The following is a 22997-nucleotide window of genomic DNA, read 5'->3' as shown; positions in this document are numbered from 1 at the left end:
ATAGTGATAGGGATATAGAGGTTGCCATATTTATTTCCTTTAAAAAAAATTGCAGTTGCGCGACAGTTATGCTAGTAATAATTCTGGCTAAAGTAGTGTCTGAATCACAGACCTGAAACAAGCATGTTGCTAATATGGCCAGGCTTTACTCACAGCACCTGATGTTTACACTCATTCTGGGTCAGTGGCTGAAAGTATTAGGCTCACATCAGTGCATGTGGCAGATCATTGTAGTAAATACAAAGGAGGCACTCAATTGGCTTCAAACTTGCGTTTTATGAAATCCCAGTAATACACGACATGTTTCGGGGCATATCCCCTTCATCAGGTGATGAAGGGGATATGCCCCGAAACATGTCATGTATTACTGGTATTTGATAAAACGCAAGTTTGAAGCCAATTGAGTGCCTCCTTCGTATTTACTACATTGAACCGTGTGTGGAGTGGTGACCCACAGAGGGATTGTGCACCGGAAACATAGACCTGACTAGGCCTATTCCACAGGGACTTGCTGCAGTTTGCTTCATGTGGCAGATTGGAATGGATTTCAAAATTGTTGTATTTTAGCAACATGCACATCACATCACATGGTACTCCATCATTGTTCATTGTTCATTTCTAATATGGGCATAACGTGGTTTGTCAAGTAGCTCAGGGATCGGTTCCTGCTATTATACTGGAACATGATGAGCCATGGACCCAATGTGAGGATGTAGGACCATTGCAGCTCATTGATGTGCAATTATAACTAAAGTTATCATGCACCGTAACATGCATAGTGTGAACTCACCCTTAAAGAAAAAAGGATTTGCTGGAGAGCCTGGCAATTGGCATAGCTTAAAAGAAAATACATTTCGCAGCCTTTATCTCCCTGTCATTACAGCATTACTTTAACCTAAATTATTATTATTAACACTCTTTCACAAGTAACTAAATAGTTCTGAAATAAGGTCCCGTATATAACGTAATCCTCTTAATTGCCGAATGTACTCTTAGCCTTTCCTACCAAAATTTCTCTTGTCTTGTTATTCCACAGAGCTCGCCTTAAGCACAATGGGAAACAGATTTGTTTGGACCCCAAGATCAAATGGATCCAGGAGTACCTGGAAAAAGCTTTGAACAAGTAAGCAGGAGACTGCAGATTTACAGCTACCACCCCGGCATGAAATGTGTTAAGACACATCCTCAATGGGCACCCACACACTTGTATCCTGGAATCTTGTAATGTATCTTGTGCTGAGCCTTAAAATACCCTCCTGCTGCACAGCGATAGAGGGTTCTCCTTCACAATGCCAGGACATTTTTATTAAGTAACCCCTGACACAGTCAGGTCCTAGAGGTGCCTTCACAAAAAAAGGAAATATTACCACAGGCTGACAAACTTATCTAACTATACATTGTAAGGTACAGACATTTGGGCTGTGAATTCTAATAATCTTAGAGAATAAGACATTATCAAAAACTTAACTTGTTATTCAAGCACACAACCTTTGAATTGAATGCATTCATCATGATTGCTCTCACTGTCTCTAGCTTTATATATTAACATATATTTACATATATTATATTATATTTAATATAACCTTTGTTGCTTGATTAGCTGTGATGATGAACAGAAGTTGAGTTAAAACATGCAGTTAGTGTCACATTACTTATGGTAGAATAAAGAGGTCACTACTTTGTATAGTTATTGTAGAACTTTGGCCATTTTGTACATCTGGAGTCAGGAAGAGTTAGGACCTAAGTTGGGTTTTCTTTGCTGTCTGCATCCTTGTGAGAGAGATTCTGTTCACTTTCTGTTGCTGATGATGACAGGAGAAATGTGAATCCCTCCAATGATAACACAGACCGTAATAAATACGTTTTGTTTTTTAGTAGTGTGGTGATTTTTTTATTTAAAGTGTCACCATTGGAGAACTTCACTCAATACCACTGATAATGCTACAGGAAATGAGAGGGAAATCCTTCCAACAGGAACTCACACAGCAAGAAAAGCCTAAAACATGTTCTGACCCTTCCATGCCATCCCCAAACTCAAAGTTTTGGCTGGAGTTCTGCTTTAAGTGTGATTCTTTCATGTGACAAAGTGCAGACAAATTAACAACCCTCTAGGGAAAACAATAAGAACCTTTTGAAAGAGCTGTTTGGTACAAAAGAACTTAGATGGTACGGCCAAGAAGGGCATTATAGACATTGCAAGGAAACTAGTGCCTTACAATTATATTTTTTAAAATCGGTATTTTTCACCTAATATCATACAATCATTTTATTTTAAGAAACTACATTTTTACACTTTTTTCACTGGGATATGAGATTTCCCAGCTGCCTTTTTGTTTAATTTTGAGGTTAACAGAAATTCACTCAGCATCTGTTCCCACTCTCCACAGCTTGAACAAAGACAACCCCTTCCTGCTGCCTCTTAGGTTCTGTGAATATTTTTTTAACCTGCATCAAAACATTGGGTTTGTTTTTACACTAAAACCTATCAGGCAAGTGCCATAACAAAAACAGAGGAAGACAAGACAAGACATTGCTTTTTAGATGCTGGAGTGTTCTGTTAACAGATAGGAATGACAAAATCTATTAATGGATATATATATAGGTAGAAACTATTGCGAATGACATCAGGAATGACACAATCTATTAATGGATATATATAAGTAGAAACTATTGTGAATGACATCTCCTCTAGCACTTCTAGCACAGTCTTTTTCAAAATAACCAGTGTCATGTTCAAGACTTCATCAGAAGATTATAATAATGCAGACATTGGTATACACCAAATATAGACACTGGTACAAAATAAAGAATTGGTAATTACAGTAACAAATTATAAATAAAATGTATAACAAATTACATGATACAAAATTAATAACACATTTTGAGACACAAAAAGGGGTGAGAGAGCCCTGCCCTTGCAAGCTTACAATCTAAAGGAATGGGGGGAGCAACTGGGGATCTTTCGGAGGGGCTAGTGGAAAACTGGAGGGGCTAGCAGTGAACTGGAGGGCAATGTAACCGGTGGACCAGACAGACTGCTAGCAAATAAGTAAATCTAATCTTTAACATTTCAGCTCAGATATACCTCTAGTGTTACTGAAAAGATAAAGAGGTACGCTAATGCTGCAAGTCATAATGACTAATGACTTGGCACATCATGTGCTTAAGAATCCTCGTTGTGTAGCTCTGCCCCTTGCAGAATATGGCTTCAGCCTTTTCTTCATTGCAGCTCCAGTATGGATTCTTAGATACACGTTGTGCCAGGTCATTATAACGTTACAGCATTAGAGTACCTTTTCTTGGTTTAGTTACTCCAGTGGTATGCTTTAAGTTTAGTGATAGATGACTCCTGAATTCAGTGTCACACAAGGGGAAGAGACTGACCACAGGCAACTAGGAAGTGTTTTGGTAATGAGCAGTGAGGAAGGGCTCCAGTAGTAGCTGCTAGCTTTGGGTTTGGTAAGTATCCATTACAGCTGTCAGTTTATCACACCTTTCATTTTTTTAAGTGACTCGAGAGTCACTGTAATGGTACCCATACACGGTACAATAAAAACGTTTGATTTATCCTTTTTTTGACTAAAACAATCAAATCGAATGAAAGTTGAAAATAATATTTTTTTCGATCAAGAAAAATGAACGATCATCCCATTTTTTTCTATAAAAATCTGATCAGACATGTTGGAAAAAATCATTATATTCAATCTAATGGAATAATTGAACTAAATTATCTAATCCAAAAAAAAATAAATGGAAAATTGTACTATGTATAGGCACCTTTTAAGATTTTATCAAGTTAATTTAATGAAGCATAAAAGCCAGTGTTTAAATGCAAATTAATAGCAATTAAACAGATTTAATCTTTCAGCTATTTTAAGCAATATTAGCAATGAAAGAGGATTGCTAACTGATTACTGTGAATACTTTCATATATTAAAGTAATATTTATACTAAGAGCTAAATGTGTGGCTACATACGTATTAGTACACTGCCTGGTTGGGCGCAGGGCGACCCGAAAGATGGCTCACCCTGCTGCTGCTGCGGCAGCATCACCGGGTGGCGTTAAATACTATTTCCCCTCTGAGTTGTAGCAACTTAGAAGGAGAAATAATTTGGGGCCCAGTGATTGCTGGAACCCCGAATTACCCTTACGCGGGGCACGGACTATAGCATTGCAGCTATAGTCACGCTGTAATCTGATGCTATGCAGCTCCATGCGTGCACCCAGATGATGTGTGTGGCCACCTGCAATGCTGTCTCTTGTAACGCTGATTCCTTTCAATATAATAAATAGCTCAGTGCACAGATTTGAATAAAAGTGCATACATGAATGTGTTGCTGCAATGTCCTATACCTAACAGCAACATTAGTGAGAAAGTGAGACATTGCTTTCCATGCAATGCCTGATATTCATGTGTATTGGATACTACATAAAATATAAACAGTCATTCTGGAAGCCAGTGAATCATCAGAGCAGGCTTCCTTGTGAACTAGTAGCTGCTAATCCTTGTTTAGGGACAAGCATTAATGCAGAAACAAAATATAAAAATCGTGAGGCCCTCTCATCCTGTAGATGAAAGAAGACCCAGTGCGGGCATATGCTCCACTGCACATGTGTGTATATTCCAGACACAGAGAGTATCCTGGGATATAGCTGTGCCCCTGAAAATACAGAACCAAATATAGACTTACATACTGAACAGAGTGGAAGGAAGCTTTAATAACAATAATAATAAGACTTCTGATAAAACATTTCTCTTTTTTTTCTAATTAAAAAAAAAAGTGGCAAAAGGGTAATATCCTGGATATCCTTCTGATCAAGCTATTGAGTCAGCACTGCTGGAATAGTCAGAGAGGGCCATCAACTGGGAACTATCACTGCAATAACTATGCTCTCCTGCACTTTTGTAGATATTATCTACATAGTTGTTGATGTACTACAATGCTACACACAATTTTTATAAAGCACAGAATGAAAGCCATCAACCCATAGCAACAGATCAAAATTCATGTTGGCTATAGAAAACACGATCTTAGTTGGCTAGTATTTGTGCTGGCTGCACATGAAGATTCTTTTTTGGTATCAATCCATACCAACCTAGCTTGTTGTTTTATCATTCCTTTAATCCTATTATTTATTTCAAGTGAAAACAAACTAAGGTGATTTTTTTTTTCAAAGCAAATCATTCTTGTTCTTGATTTGACTAACATCACCAGACATTTCAAAGTTGCCATTACTAATCTAAACCAAAAGTACGGTAGTATGGTTCTTTTAAGATCACCTTCCAAAAGGTGTTTTGCTTTATGTATAATCCAGCACATGTGGCTTTTAGCTAAGAAACAAACAGAGCTTGTCATTTGCATGCATGAAGGGAATCGCCACACAACCCACCTGCATACAGCATGGTGAGGGTTAAGCATTGAGACCAAGGAACATAAAAAGAGGTCAGCAGTAATGAATGTAAAAACATCTGGCTAGACTCCCTCAGCTGCCACACAACCACAACAGCCCCCTTACCTCTCTGGCTCCTATATAAATAAATCCTGAGAAGTTCTGTGAATTACACTTCTCTTCTCACATAGTAAGATGCTCTGCACATTGGTCATTTTTTGTCTCTCTGCTGCCCCCTGACCTCACTACAGGATACCCTTCCTCCATTGTAAGGGACCTTGCTTTAATTAAATCTGCTCAAAGAAGTGCATAAATTAGGTGCCCCAGAGGTGCTTCTGAGGTTAGAGTACCATGAACAGAACCAGGAAGGTTCAGACCGCTTAATGGCCAAGTGTTATGTGGCTAGGCTCTCAGGCTGGAGAAACTAGACCCTGAACCACAAAGTAACCTTAGATGGTAAACTAGCAGAGTAGTTGCTTCAAGCAGCTTTATCGTTTCATCAGTCTGTGTCATTTTAAACCAAGTGCCAGACATTTAAACTTTTCCACTAACATTTTAGCTAAATGAGATTCATATCTGCCTGTAATCCATTTTTCTAAAGTTATGAAAGCAGTTGTAATAGCTCTTTTATAAGTTACAGTCAGTCATACATGTTGTGTTGCTTTGAACCATGGGTAGGAATGAATTGCTATATTACTGCCAGACATATCTGAAGCGATTTTACTCCAAAGGCCTTTAGATTTGAAACTTCATTTATAAAAGATTGACAGAATAATGACAGTGTGGATAAAAAAAAGGAAAAATAAATAAAAGGCCAGTTAAAAACCAAGACGTTTTAAATCAGGATGCCAGGGATATGAATACATTGTGGTATCCTTCAGCATTCTAGTAACAGGAATGCGCGGTACATTTAAAATTTAAAAACGAACTATATGTAAAATAATATTCAATAGTGTGGAAAATGGATAGGAACTCTTAGGATTGAATCCCCATTTTGGAGAAGTACCCTCGCTGCCTTCCCAGACAGGAAATGAGCTAATCAAAGTCACAGGAACACTGTCACAGGAACAGAAACAGCAATAAATACAATCGTTTTTTTTCAAAGTAAGTAAGCTTTACAGCCCATGTCATGTTTTACTTACTCCCAACTTCCAGGGCTGATAATTATACCACAGAGTGCTATGTAGTTCACAGGATTAGAAAGTGAGTCAAAATTTAACCCACAGCACCGCAGTAAAACTCAAAAAAAATCCAAATCATTTCCACATTATTAAAGGACCACTATCGCAAAAAAAAAAATAAAAATTGAAAAACATTTCTCCCAGAGTAAAATGTGTTAAAAATTGTCTCCTATGTTGCTGTCACTTACAGTAGGTAGTAGAAATCTGGCAGAACTGGCAGATTCTGGATTAGTCCATCTTCTCATGGGAGAGTCTCTAAATGTTTCTCTATTTTTAAGAGCACTTGGCGAACGACAGTTGTTTAGTCCGACTGCCAGAATAGTGTGCAAACAGGTGGTTGTGGTGGTATGTGTGTGTGTGTGTGTGTGTGTGGAGGACGGATGGACAGCTTGCATCTTTGTATAGATCCTTTGCAGGGAGTGCATCGGTAAACAATAAATGAAATACTGAGAATCCCCCATGAAGAGATGGTCTAGTTAAAAACCTGTTTTGTGAGGTTTATACTAACTACTGTAAGTGACAGCAATATAGAAGAAAAGTAATTTACAGCCCATTTTACTCTGGAAGAAGCATACTACTTATTTGTGTGTGTTTACATGTAATTTAAATTTTACAATTTTTAGTGATAGTGGTCCTTTACGAAAATTAAATGAAAATGGTCATTTACTTTTACTATAAATATTTAGTTTTGGCTCATTCAAAAAATAAATTTTGGATGTATGTCTCTAGGGGACCCCAGATCTATGAATCAATATAAATGTGGCCAGTAACAATCCAATTTCTAGCAAAAAATAATTCGAGCAATCAGAAAATTCTGATCAAAAGTGACATTGTTCCCTACACCATCAATGTACAAATCTTTGCTTCCTATATATCACAACCAACAAGAAAATCCAAATTTTGGTTTGAGAGAAATCCAATTTGGCGACTATTTTTTATAGTCATTCGTAATCGATTTTGCCCATCAATGGAGATCATTTACAACCAATACAATCAGAATTTCTGATCACTCAAATGATTTTACACTGGAAATTGGACCGTTAGTGGCCACCTTTAGGTATGAATTGCATAAAAGCTACCTTCATTGATGTCAGGTATGAATAAAACCTTCATTGTCAAACTGAATATAACTGGGCTAATTTTAACAAAAATATGAAGCATTTTAAAATTATAACAGCTTTTCTTCTTCTGTACCACCTCTGATTGCTATAATGTTATAAGGAACACTTCCAAATGGCTGCTACTTTCATCTCCAACCTTGGTGAGTAGATTAAAATATGGGAAGTGGCGAGAAGTTTTAATATAAAAACATTTGGTAGCTTTCTATCTGAATTTAATGTAATTTCAAGGTGGTATAGAAGCATAGAAACGGTTAGAATTTAAAATACTTCACATTATTTAACAAATGTACAAATAATAAAGGAATTGCTTTCATCAACTCAGCGAATCTGTGCTCAATTAAAACCTCAAAGAATCTGTATCTGGATAAGTAAATTACACTCAACTGGACTTCTTGAGTGGTACAAGAAGATATTATTCTCAAATCCCTGTGGCTTCTTTAGTTAAATGAATTTAGCATAATTATTCATATTAACAGAATAACCAAGCAGTTTGGAGTGACCCAAACCACTAGGAATGTATAGGGGGATAAAAGAGACTGAAAAGCCCTCCTACTAATAAGCATTGCTTGGTGAAATTTGCCTTCTTAAAAAAGAAGAAAATTTGCAATAATTTAGCTATAAGTGAACATTTGTGGTTACCCACAATGCACCAGCACCACTACTGAATATGCAAATTATCTCTTTTCGCCCCTGTAAGCCAGACAAGCATCCAGGACCGCTGGTGTATAGCAAGCCTATAGCTTTAAATATTACACAGCCACACCAACCCCACATGTAGATAGCCTATTTCACGCTTTTAGCCCTCCTCAGTACATGGCAGGTATTGATATGGCTGTATGGGATAAGGCTTGGACCAGTACAACAGAGTAACCAAGCAGCTTGGGGTGACCCAAGCCACTAAGAATAAATAGGGGGATAAAAGAGACTGAAAAGTCCTCCTACTAATAAGCAATGCTTGGTTAAATTTGCCTTCTTAAAACAGAAGGAAATTTGTAATAATTCAGCTATAATTGAACATTTGTTGTTACCCACAATTCACCACTACGGAATATGCAAATTATCTATTTTATATAAATGAAGGAAGCCAGCAATAAAAATCCTTGTTTGAACATTCAAGATGTCCAGATGAATCTAATTGCTTCCATTAAATATATCACAACCTGGATAACTGCTGTGAATATTTGTAGACATCCAATCATATGCAACAGACATGGAGGAAAATACAAATTCACTGAACTAAGTGCAGACATTACCTTTTTATTAAATAACCTCCATTAAATCTATTCCCTGAAGGGATGAGATGTGTGTCTGAGGTTAAGGGCAGTCTGTGAACAATGCTGGTTTAAACTCTATGTGCATGCAGCTCATTTAAAATAGAAAGAATGTAAATTCATGTAAACCAAAATCTGAAATGTTTTGTAAACTTCCATCAGCAATTAGTGTGATCGGAACAAGAAATTCATCAGCTGTTTGTATATTGGCCTGTACTATTCCAGAAACAAAGCAATTCCTTCTATCTCTGTCAGCTCAATATATGCCTTTGGAGTTCAAAGTGGAGAAACAACACATTTCATACTGTAATGGATGACTGGGAAAACACAGTCTAAACAACATGACATCAACTGTATTTCATTGAAGGAATGCTGATTTTCTGTATCATATAACATACCGTTACAATGAAAGACATGCTTTAATTCTGAAAGTGCTGGCTGTAACAGTAAAGGGGCCGTAAACATTTTTTTTTTCTCTTCTGTAAATAGTTATAATCTTTTAACCAGAGTATTCATCCAATGTTATATATGTTATATATTTTTGTATTTGTATAAAAATGAAAGAAAAAAACATATTATTCATCATTTTTTGATACTTTATTATGTCTGCAATAAAATGCATATTTTTTATTTTTACTCTCGCCTCATGCTTTATTAAGTACACCTGTCTTGTTAACCATACAATCTTCTTCTTTCCATGAGAATTAATATTGCCTCTGTGTTTCTCTGGAGGCTTAACAGAAAGATAATTTGGCTTTACTAACATACACAACAAACTGTCATAACTACTAATTCTTCAAATTGTTTTCAAATCCATTTGTCCTTTGTGAGTTTAGTGTAGACAGTTCACAGAATTTAATGAAAAAAGGTAACACACACACACACACACACACACTCACACACTCACACATTCACACATTCACACACACATATACACACACACACACACACACACACACACACACACACACACACACACACACACACACACTCACACACTCACACACTCACACATTCACACATTCACACACACATACACACACACACACACACACACACACACACACACTCACACACTCACACACTCACACACTCACACATTCACACATTCACACACACACATACACACACACACACACACACACACACACACACACACGTTCTTCTATATCAGTGATTCCCAGGTTGTGTAATATAACATGTACCACCACTTGAAGCACACCTGAGCTGAGAGGGATAGAGAGGCATATTCATTTCCTTTTAGATAATACACATTGCCTGGCTGTCCTGCTAATCCTCTGTCTCTAATACTTTTAGCCATAGACCATGAACAAGCCAAGTCTGACTGGATTAGCCTCATGCTTGTTTGAGGTGTGTGATTCAGGCACCACTACAGCCAAAGAGATCAGCAGGGGTGCCAGACAACTAGTATTTTTTAACAGGTAATAAATATGGCAGCCTCCATATTCCTCTCACTTCAGGTGTCCTTTAAAGTTCTCCATCTTCACTGAAGGATACAAGCTAGCAGCTACTGCATTTGTGGATGATTTGCTCACTCTAGTATGTTACAGTGGCAGATGTCAATTGGAATACTTAATACTTTCATAGGCTTGTATAGACGTTTTGGAGAAGATTGTGCCTTCACCATGTGCTGGCTGCATAACTTGATGGTGCATGTTGTTATTTCCAACTGTCTGTATAATGCTCAGACACTGTAAAAGTTGGGATGGCAGTTATTTGAGAAAAACTTGGGAAATATTGATCTATAATGTCACATACATTTTTCCATAATACATTTAGATTTTTAAAGTAATGACATGTCACGCTAAAGAATGGTTGCTATTGTATTAACAAAATAAATACACAGCTTTTCATATTTTTTTAGTCCAGGCTCCAGACACTGATTCTGAATGTTGAAAAATAACATGTTTATAAAGAAGTATATAGTATAGTGGTATAAATCTAAATCTTGATTCTAAAATTGCTCTAAAGCTGTGTGCACACGCTAGATTTCATATCTTTTCTTTTTTCAACAGCTTTTATTGAATTTCAATTAGCAAAAGCACATGTTACATGACATCAGGAATTGAAAAGTAAAAAAAAATAGTCATAACCACAAATTATGTCAAGCTATCCAGTAAGTTAGTAAATCAGTTCAACATATCAAGAAATGTGTTTATTCCTACAGGAGTAATATTACAATAAACTGTCTAAGGAACCTTACTCGATCGATTTATTGGCCACTCACTGCTGAGCAAGAGGTTTACTACTATTCCACCATAACATCAGAAAAATAAATAAAAACTAGATAAAAAGGATTGATATCTTACCTAAACCTTAAAATTCTCAAAGATAATGCTGCTTCTTATATCATAAGACATGAAAACATTATGCTATTTGATCACACCAGCACTGGGGAAACATAACATTTGTAGATGTAAGTAAGTTTGTGTGTTTAATAGATCTCTCCAGTTGTAAATTGCTTTGTACATTTACTAATAGTCTATTAATGAGAATAACTTAATTGGATTTCCAAGCTGTGGTTATTAAGTATAGTAGCCATGAGTTAATGACATATGACCAGTTGGAAAAGGATATTAATGTATTTAGGCCTATTAGTAGCAAAGTCAGCTGCAGGGCTAATTTCAACCAGAGATGTACTAGTTGATTCAGGGATTCTGCATCAGCCCATCATGGACGAATTATGGGACAATCCCACAGCATATCCAACCGTACCATTTTTACCAAAACATCTCCAGCAATCAGAGGAGGCAGTTGGGGAGAGTGAGGCAAATTTTCTAGGGGTAATGTACCATCAAGTCAGGACTTTATGTTGTTCCCAATTGGGAATTACATCTTTTAGTATTGCATGACTGTGGCCCATACATCTCTTACAGTTAGGTAGTAAAAGCAAGAAGCTTTGAATCAGGATAATACCATTTATCAGTTAAGTAGTAAATGATTATACCATAGTGAGATGGTGCCTTGATGTGGAAATTTACTATTTAAAGGAGTTATCAGGGACAAAAAGTCCAAATGAGCTTTACTCACCTGGGGCTTTCTCCAGCCTCTTGCAGCCAACTGTCCCACGCTGTCACCTCCACTACCTGCCGCTGTCCCGCTCTCGCCGCTCGGTATTCAGGCCGACCGCGGGGTCGGCCTTACTTTGGCTGCGCGAAACGCTGCTGTTAATCATGGCCACGTGGGCTGCGGCGAACTGTACAGGCGCAGTAGTTCTGCGCCTGTGTGACAGCGTGGGACAGTCAGCTGCAAGGGGCTGGAAAAAGCCCCGGGTGAGTAAAGCTCATTTGGACTTTTTTTCCCTGATAACTCCTTTAAGTATGTAAGTATAAAGTGTATGTAAATAGTTGAAATCTAGGGAGTGAGAATAAATGTATAAAATGATTTACGTTTTCCATCTGACCATATATCATTACACTTGGAAATACCTGCTTTAATCCACATAGATAGCTCATGATGGGGAATCATCAATGACAACACTGGAATTTGGATCTTAGGCACAGAGGAGTAAAGGAGGTTGGGGGAATATTTAAGAAACCTTTCACATGCTTTAATGTGGCTGTGACAGTGGGAAAGGCAGAATATAATGGTTTATAAATGTACAGTGGCTTGCAAAAATATATACGGCCCCCTTGAAGTTTTCCACATTTTTTCACATTACTGCCACAAACATGAATCAATTGTATTGGAATTCCATGTGAAAGACCAATACAAAGTGTACACGTGAGAAGTGGAACGAAAATCATACATGATTCCAAAATTTTTTACAAATCAATAACTGCAAAGTGGGGTGTGCGTAATTATTCAGCCCCCTTTGGTCTGAGTGCAGTCAGTTGCCCATAGACATTGCTTGATGATTGCTAATGACTAAATAGAGTGCACCTGTGTGTAATCTAATGTCAGTACAAATACAGCTACTCTGTGACGAAGTCAGAGGTTGTCTAAGATAATATTGGGAACAACAACACCATGAAGTACAAAGAACACACCAGACAGGTCAGGGATAAAGTTATTGAGAAATTTAAAGCAGACTTAGGCTACAAAAAGATTTCCAAAGCGTTGAACATCCCACGGAGCGCTGTTCAAACGATCATTCAAAAATTGCATATTTAGTAGGTGTGCATTGTGGGTCACCACAAATGTTCATTTATAACTGAATTATTGCAAAATTCCTTCTGTTTTAAGAAGGCAATTACACCAAGCTTTGCTTTTTTAGTAGGAGGGCTTTTTGGTTCCTTTCATCCCCCTATACATTCCTAGTAGTTTGGGTCACCCTGAGCTGCTTGGTTACTCAGAAACGGAAGGAGTATGGCACAACTGTGAACCTACCAAGACAAGGCCGTCCACCTAAACTCACATGCCGAACAAGGAGAGCACTGATCAGAAATGCAGTCAAGAGGTCCATGGTGACTGTGGACGAGCTGCAGAGATCTACAGCTCAGGTGGGGAAATCTGTCCATAGGACAACTATTAGTCGTGCACTGCACAAAATTGGCCTTTATGGAAGAGTGGGAAGAAGAAAGCCATTGTTAACAGAAAAGCATAAGAAGTCCCGTTTGCAGTTTGCCACAAGCCATGTGGGGGACACGGCAAACATGTGGAAGAAGGTGCTCTGGTCAGATGAGACCAAAACTGAATTTTTTGGCCAAAATGCAAAACGTTATGTGTGGCAGAAAACTAACACTGCACATCACTCTGAACACACCATCCCCACTGTCAAATATGGTGGTGGCAGCATCATGCTCGGGGGGTGCTTCTCTTCAGCAGGGACAGGGAAGCTGGTCAGAGTTGATGGGAAGATGGGTGGAGCCAAATACAGGGCAATCTTGGAAGAAAACCTCTTGGAGTCTGCAAAAGACTTGAGACTGGGGCGGGGGTTCACCTTCCAGCAGGACAACGACTCTAAACATAAAGCCAGGGCAACAATGGAATGGTTTAAAACAAACATATCCATGTGTTAGAATGGCCCAGTCAAAGTCCAGAACTAAATCCAATCGAAAATATGTGGCAAGATCTGAAAACTGCTGTTCACAAACGATGTCCATCTAATCTGACTGAGCTGGAGCTGTTTTGCTAAGAAGAATGGGTAAGGTTTTCAGTCTCTAGATGTGCAAATCTGGTAGAGACATACCCTAAAAGACTGGCAGCTGTAATTGCAGCAAAAGGTGGTTCTACAAAGTATTGACTCAGGGGGGCTGAATAATTACGCACACCCCGCTTTGCAGTTATTTATTTGTAAAAAATGTTTGGAATCATGTATGATTTTCGTTCCACTTCTCACGTGTACACCACTTTGTATTGGTCTTTCACGTCGAATTCCAATAAAATTGATTCATGTTTGTGGCAGTAATGTGACAACATGTGGAAAACTGCAAAGGGGCCAAATACTCTTGCAAGCCACTGTATAAAATTGCTGTATTGGCACTCACCATTTAAAAATATGTCACACAATATTTAAGATCAGATACAGCGGTTCCCGTCTAACAGCAAAAACTGTCAAGTAGACCTCAAAAATATGTGGAGAAAAGACAAGAAATGTGCTCTACTACACTATCCTTTATCATTTGGATTGACATCCACCAGTGCATCTGTTTACAACACACTGCTATGTGAAAGATTTAAATAAAAGCCTCTCACCAGATGATATTGCTATTACAATGCTCCTATGGACTCAAATGATCCAGTGCACCCCCCCCCCGGCCCCCCAAAAAAAATAAAATGGAGCAATCTCTGCAGTAAAAAGCCCTTTGTATAAAATCAATAGTACTTCCACGATCCAGTCAACCAGCAGGTCTCTGCGTCACCACTTCTCTGTCCAATGCGATTCGACTTACGTCTCATCAGGGATTTAGAGACAGGTGGTGTAGGGAGACATTATATAGCAAACTTTTGATTCTTCAGTTGCTTACCTGTGTGAAGCCGCTTGCTGTGCCCAGCACTGTAACCCCACCTATCTGCTGGGGTTACTGCTGCATCTGATCTTGAACATAGTGTGAAGTATTTTTAACTGTTGAGCACCAATACACCAATTTTATACATTCATCTGTTGGCAATGCTGTTCCTTTGTGGGTGTAGTAAACCAAATTTGAAAAAGTAACTTTACTTATTTCAGATCTCTATTTGAAGTTAATGGGTATTGGATACTGAGTACTAGAGGAGCACACCCCTAAAACAAATTAATATGGCAGTCTATAGCCGAAGGTCATTACAGTTAGTAGTAGATTTGAAATAATCACTTATGTATATTTTGGATAACAATCCATAACAAGGGCAGTAATTAATATCAGCAGGTTTATCACGAGTTTGTAAGTCCTCTTCCAGTGACTATTGTAGTCCCCACTGTAAGTTGCAGTAGTACATCTTCTTACTCCGCTTCCCCCTTCTCTCTCCACAGGACAGAATGGCCAACTGTATTGCCATTTATTGTCATTACAGAAGCAGTAAATGCGGACAGTGGGAAAATAATCAGGGAGGCAAACACATTTTAATTGATAACCCATGTTAATCAATAAGTTAGTTCACACTTGTGTGCATTTTTCATGTGCAAAAACAAAAACCTGACAACAGTGCTGCATTGTGTGCATTTACCCTATCAATTACATTAGCTTTTGTAAAAAAAAAAAAAAAAACATGCGTGTTTCCCACATACAAACACTCATTGGCCCATATGCATATGGGCAAGTAACTTTTTCTCCACAGTTTTCTTTTAGGTGCTATTTCAAACCTTGTCAATAAAATACCTTTTAAACCACCAACATGCAAAAAAATGCTAACAATTTTGTTAGTGCTTATTCACCTACTTTGTGTCACTTTTTTAATTGTGAAATGCTGAAAAGAGAAGATGAAAAATGAACTCCCTGGAGAAAACTCAGGAGAAAAAGTTAATTGCATATGGGTCATTGGCTTTTATTCAATTCACTTTTTCTCCTAAGTTTTCTCTTAAGAGATAATTTTTCATCCTCTGCTTATAGCATTATAGTTTAAAAAGTACCAAAAGGTAGGTGAAAAAACAATGTCAAAATTATTTTGGGTATTTTTTTGCTTGCTGGTGGCCTAAATTGCATTTTATTGATAAGGCGTAAAAATTCATTCAATGTCATCAGGAGAAAACTTAGGTGAAAAAGTGAATTGAATTAGGACCATGGGCTTTTTCTCCTGAGTTATCTCGGAGATAATTTTCATTTTCTCGTTAAAATAAGTTTTACGCATTTTACAATTGAAAATTTACCTAAAATTTGGTGAAAAAGTACTATCAAAATTATTTTGAGTATGTTCTTGCCTGCTGGTGGTTTAAAAGGAATTTTATGACAAGATGTGATAATATCACCTAGGAGAAAACTCAGGAGAAAAAGTAAATTGCATATGGGCTATGGTGTGCAGAAAATGCATGCAAAACTGTACTCAGGAAACTGACAAGTGTGCTCCCTGCTGTATGCTTTTCTCATTTACATTTAAGGAAGTAAAAAATCATGAAGATATTTAGAAAATATGGGGTTTCCTTTCAAAAGTTTTTGAAATTCTTTAGCTGACTTCCTAGTCAGCTTTCCTAGCTTCCTGGAAAATAGACTAATGTTTTGAGATACTTCATGGACTGCACTCTGACTGAAAGATTGTTTATAATGATTGAGACAACTGGTGGTAATTACATGACAAGCTCACGCATAGGTCATTTGCACTAATATCATGTTTGTTTCAAAGTCATTAGAAAGACTAAAACTAAAAACTAAAAAAGGCCAATAGTCAAGCAAGGAAATATTCAAAATTATTTTGATAGTACTTGTTCACCTACTTTTGGTACTTTTTCAATTGCAGAGTGCTGAAAGTTATTCTAAATAGAAGTTGAAAAATTATCTACTAGGAGAAAACTCAGGAGAAAAACGTCAATTGCATATGGGCTAAAGAGTTTTAACAAACTTTATTATAAGACTTTACAAACTCTCATTCTTCTTTGCTATGACTTGTTATTAGGTCCTTACAGATCCAGATACATTAAAGCGGACCCAAACCAAACATTTTATTAACTCAAAATATTTAGTTGCACCACTCTGACACATACAAAGATAAATAAACACTCATTAAAGCATTTCAGTGCATGCTTTTTACCCTTCTCTTTTCATAACTAGGGTTATACAGGTGGCAGCCATTAGCAATTCCTCCATTGCCGGACACCACCTACTCCAGCATTTTGCCGGATTCTGTCCCGGCAATATGAAAGAAAGGTAGCGGTTCCTCCAATACATGTAAAATATTTTATATTTGTCATCATGCAGCTGAAAAAAGCCTGCTATTTATTATTATAATTTAGAAAATAGATTTTATTCCTGAAATCTTGTATTTTTAATTTGGGTCCACTTTAAAGTAAATCTGAAGCGATTCAGAAAAAAAAACAAAAAAACGGATACTCACCTAAGGAGAGGGAAGGCTCTGGGTCCTATAGAGCCTTCCTGTTCCTCTCCCGGTCCCCTTGTTCCAACGCAGGCTCCTCTATTCAAATCTCCCACCGCGGGAGTCTCTGGAAGTATTTGGGAGCCCAAGTGCTCCTGAAGACGGGCGGCTCCATACTGGCATGCACAAGTGCACAAGAGAGCATGCTCACGCATGTGCAGTACAGAGCGGCCTGTCTTTGGGAGCACTCAGGCTTCTGGAGACTTCTGAAGCCTTGGGCAGTGACAAGAGAGAAGTCTCCGACCCATCCGTTGGAGACTGCTAACGGGGGAGACAGTGGTGAAACGCAGAGACTAGGAGAGGAATGGGAAGGCTCTATGGGACCTAGAGCCTTCCCTCTCTTTAGGTATCAGGTTTTTTTTGTTTTTGTTTTTTCAGAATCACTTCAGACTCCCTTTAAAAAGATTCACTTGTTGGTACCCAACAAGATGCATAAAAGAAAAACAGTTGACCATTGTGTGTGTGTGTGTGTGGGGGGGGGGGGGGATGCACAATTTAGATTGGCTCCCATCACATAACCTGTACAGTGAAACAATCATGTGCACACAAAGATAAAGAGTAGACTGCATGGTAGACAGGCTTCTAAAGTTTTGACAATGATCTCCATTATGACACAAGCCCCAGCCCCAAAGATAATCAATGAGATACAAATGTTCTGTGTTTGTTGCAATTAGCATTCAACTTGAAACTAAGCCAATCTAATTCAACAGTTACCAAGTGCAAAAGTAGAAATCATGGAGTCCTCCAGCAACATTTTTACAGGGCTAATCTGTGATCAGCCTTTAGGAAAATGTGTCAGTGTGTACCAAGTCTGGTAGTGATAAAAACACTAGCTTCCTGTGCTGCTCTGCGTGATCATCATTGAAGGCCACTGGAAGAGGCTCTGGTGATGTGAAACTGTTACAGAGGGAGGAAGGATACAAAGTCGGGACCTCCATCCCCTCCTGTAGGGACTGATCCTCCTGTATTGACACCTGTGGCAGCATCTTAATTTGACTGACTCTGTTTCAAGCTACATGGGATTTGCAACAAACTTGTAAATCTTGCATCTTATTTATCCTTTCGGCACAGCATATGTGCATGCTAGTCTAAAAACGGTGCTGGTCATCTGCAAGCTCACAGTATTAAACAGATTTCTGCTGATGGAAGCACATCCCTATACTTCATTCTATACATTTTAAAATAAAAGGCTTTTTTTTACATATACACACTTCTAAATAAATATCTACAGTAAACTGTCATACTAACCCTGTGTAGACTTATGTTGCATTTTATAATATGCAACTTCAATTTATAAACATTTTGGAATGTCCTTTTACAGATTTCTGTTTTTATAGCACTGTAATCATAGAAAACACAATGACTATTGTCAATATCATTTTACGAGTCTGGCTAGTGAAAACGTATTCACATATTTATGCTACTCAATTAAAAACATTGACAGCAGTCTCCCAGATGGTGGGATTTTTATATTGTACTGAAACACAAAAAAAACACATCTTCTGCCATATAGTGTGTTGAAGAGTTGTAAATAAAAACATACGCTTCCATTCCTTCCACAAAATTACCCACAGGGTACTGTATGTTTGTAGTAGTTTAAAGTTACCAAGGCTACCTAGAAGAAGATGCTATAATTGGCTCCATGTGAGTAAAATTGGTATTGAATAAATGTAGGGCTTATTATCTAAAAATCTGATTACGTCACGGCATAAGTGTGTAATAATAAACTTAAATACAGTATATGGAGGTGAAAATGTAACCTACACACAGAAAGATGTTGCACACAAACACCCAGTACCTCCTTATTCTTGTTTAAAACTGGAGTGAAAAACTAACAAAAAAAACTAGCGTTAATGTTGCATTTGTCACTGCAACAACCTTACACTACCAGAATATTCCACATTCAGTTGGTTGCTGTGCTCTACATTTTGCCTTTAAGAACTGGGAGACTAGTGTTGTGAATTTCAGCCCACACTTAAAAACAGCCCATACTGACACTACCTGATGGCCAAAAACACATCAGAAGGCAAACTGAATGGCAACTGGATATCTATAGGTCTAACTTACTTTCACCCAACATCCCAAATGCTGATAGTAAAGTAGTGACTCTCTAGTGTATTAGTATTATTATTATTGATTTATAAAGTGCCAACATATTCCGGGGTGCTGTACAAAATAATAAACAAACGTGGGTAAAAAATACAGACACCAGTATACAAAATACAGAGTTGGTACAAAATATAGAATCAGTACAAAATGCAGAATTGCTCATTATAGTGAATAAAATGTATAACAAATTCCAAGACTCAAAAGGGTAAGAGAGCCCTGCGCTTGAGAACTTACAATCATAATATATTCTGAATTTTATTTACTTGCAGTTGTATTCATCAGCAGTGGGAAGTCTCCTGCTTTTTTCCTTCCTCTATGCTTCATAAAAAAAATCAACATGCTCACCCAGGGGAACCAAGAGTGCTTTCTCATAAGGTGATCCCAAGAGAAAAATCTCTGGTAGTAGCATCATACTTAACGCTTTTCCCCATCTTTTACATGTCTATAAATAGCTCACGAAAGCATTATCCATACAACGTCTTACATAGCACCTAACTCTTGAAATTAGCCTAAGCATAATGCTCAGCACTGAGCCCTAACACCTAAAGAAATGATGATTGCCTTTTAGTGTGGAAAATGATACTAACAGCTTAGCTATTGCTGAAGGCCAAGGATTAAAGCCTACATCTTCTACTCTCACACTTCCAAAATCTCAGCAGCACCTAAAATACCGGTAAATCAGATGGTTGTGGATTTGCATCCAGTTTTTAGAAGTGAGACCCTATTTGGCTTGTATAGCATCTGCAGACAACACCTTGAGACACTGAAGGGTAGTATGCCACAACACATTTTGTCTGAAATGTTCAGTCATCAACTTTTTTGTTTAGTCTAGGGCAGGGGTCTGCAACCTTTAAGAATGAAAGAGCCACTTGGACCCGTTTCCGAAAAGAGAAAAAAAACTGGGAGCCGCAAAACCATTATAAAACAGATATGTCCCCAATATGCACAAATCGTTAGCAGATATGTCCCCAATATGCACAAATCGTTAGCAGATATGACCCCAATATGCACAAATCGTTAGCAGATATGTCCCCAATATGCACAAATCGTTAGCAGATATGACCCCAATATGCACAAATCGTTAGCAGATATGACCCCAATATGCACAAATCGTTAGCAGATATGTCCCCAATATGCATAAATCGTTAGCAGATATGTCCCCAATATGCACAAATCGTTAGCAGATATGACCCCAATATGCACAAATCGTTAGCAGATATGACCCCAATATGCACAAATCGTTAGCAGATATGACCCCAATATGCACAAATCGTTAGCGGATATGACCCCAATATGCACAAATCGTTAGCGGATATGACCCCAATATGCACAAATCGTTAGCAGATATGACCCCAATATGCACAAATCCTTCAGCAGAAATGACCCCAATATGCACAAATCATTAGCAGATATGACCCCAATATGCAGATAGGACCCCAATATGCACAAATCGTTAGCAGATATGTCCCCAATATGCAGATATAACCCCAATAAGCACAAATCGTTAGCAGATATGTCCCCAATATGCACAAATCGTTAGCAGATATGTCCCCAATATGCACAAATCATTAGCAGATATGACCCCAATATGCAGATATGACCCCAATAAGCACAAATCGTTAGCGGATATGACCCCAATATGCACAAATCGTTAGCGGATATGACCCCAATATGCACAAATCGTTAGCAGATATGACCCCAATATGCACAAATCCTTCAGCAGAAATGACCCCAATATGCACAAATCATTAGCAGATATGACCCCAATATGCAGATAGGACCCCAATATGCACAAATCGTTAGCAGATATGTCCCCAATATGCAGATATAACCCCAATAAGCACAAATCGTTAGCAGATATGACCCCAATATGCACAAATCGTTAGCAGATATGTCCCCAATATGCATAAATCGTTAGCAGATATGTCCCCAATATGCACAAATCGTTAGCAGATATGACCCCAATATGCACAAATCGTTAGCAGATATGACCCCAATATGCACAAATCGTTAGCAGATATGACCCCAATATGCACAAATCGTTAGCGGATATGACCCCAATATGCACAAATCGTTAGCGGATATGACCCCAATATGCACAAATCGTTAGCAGATATGACCCCAATATGCACAAATCCTTCAGCAGAAATGACCCCAATATGCACAAATCATTAGCAGATATGACCCCAATATGCAGATAGGACCCCAATATGCACAAATCGTTAGCAGATATGTCCCCAATATGCAGATATAACCCCAATAAGCACAAATCGTTAGCAGATATGTCCCCAATATGCACAAATCGTTAGCAGATATGTCCCCAATATGCACAAATCATTAGCAGATATGACCCCAATATGCAGATATGACCCCAATAAGCACAAATCGTTAGCGGATATGACCCCAATATGCACAAATCGTTAGCAGATATGACCCCAATATGCACAAATCCTTCAGCAGAAATGACCCCAATATGCACAAATCATTAGCAGATATGACCCCAATATGCAGATATGACCCCAATATGCACAAATCGTTAGCAGATATGTCCCCAATATGCAGATATAACCCCAATAAGCACAAATCGTAAGCAGATATGTCCCCAATATGCACAAATCGTTAGCAGATATGTCCCCAATATGCACAAATCATTAGCAGATATGACCCCAATATGCAGATATGACCCCAATATGCACAAATCGTTAGCAGATATGTCCCCAATATGCAGATATAACCCCAATATGCACAAATCGTTAGCAGATATGTCCCCATTATGCACAAATCGTTAGCAGATATGTCCCCAATATGCACAAATCGTTAGCAGATATGGCCCCAATATGCAGATATGACCCCCAATATGCACAAATCGTTAGCAGATATGTCCCCAATATGCAGAAATGACCCCCAATATGCACAAATCGTTAGCAGATATGACCCCAATATGCACAAATCATTAGCAAATATGACCCCAATATGCACAAATCCTTCAGCAGAAATGACCCCAATATGCACAAATCCTTCAGCAGAAATGACCCCAATATGCACAAATCCTTCAGCAGATCTGAAAAGAAAACCCCATTTACTCACCTAGTAAGAAGACCTCCTGTCACGATCTCCTCCTGTCCCGACCTCCGGTCCCGACCTCCTTGTGGCGCGCAACTCCGTCGGCTCCTCTTCCTTCCCGACGTCACGTCCTGCCTGCACTACACTGCAGGGCTACGGGAAAATGGCCACCCGAAGCCCTGCACTGGTCCGGCGGCCTCTGTGATAGGCTGCCGGCCAGCGGCAGCACACGTGACGTCACACGCGCAAACGTCACACGCGCGCCGCAACCACTGACACCCACTACCGGTGTAGTGTCAGAATGGGCAGCCCTGCAGCACCGGAGCCGGGACTGAGCCGCGGCAAAGGGGAAAAAGAGCCGCTTGCGGCTCCGGAGCCGCGGGTTGCCGACCCC

The 22997-nt window shown here is 38.5% G+C and overlaps 1 protein-coding gene across 1 annotated transcript in view; it reads left to right on the top strand.

The window, feature by feature from the left end:
* Nucleotides 1–22997, top strand: part of CXCL12 (C-X-C motif chemokine ligand 12) — a 143213-nt gene that overhangs the window by 42397 nt on the left and 77819 nt on the right. The window contains exon 3 of the mRNA XM_068255309.1: nt 1037–1123. Within this exon, the coding sequence (XP_068111410.1) occupies nt 1037–1123 (87 nt within the window). The remainder of the gene's footprint in view (nt 1–1036; nt 1124–22997) is intronic.

The sequence above is a fragment of the Hyperolius riggenbachi genome, chromosome 10, assembly GCF_040937935.1.
Source record: "Hyperolius riggenbachi isolate aHypRig1 chromosome 10, aHypRig1.pri, whole genome shotgun sequence".
Taxonomy (NCBI): domain Eukaryota; kingdom Metazoa; phylum Chordata; class Amphibia; order Anura; family Hyperoliidae; genus Hyperolius; species Hyperolius riggenbachi.
Note: the sequence above shows the minus strand (reverse complement) of the source record. Positions and strands in the feature narration are given on the sequence as shown.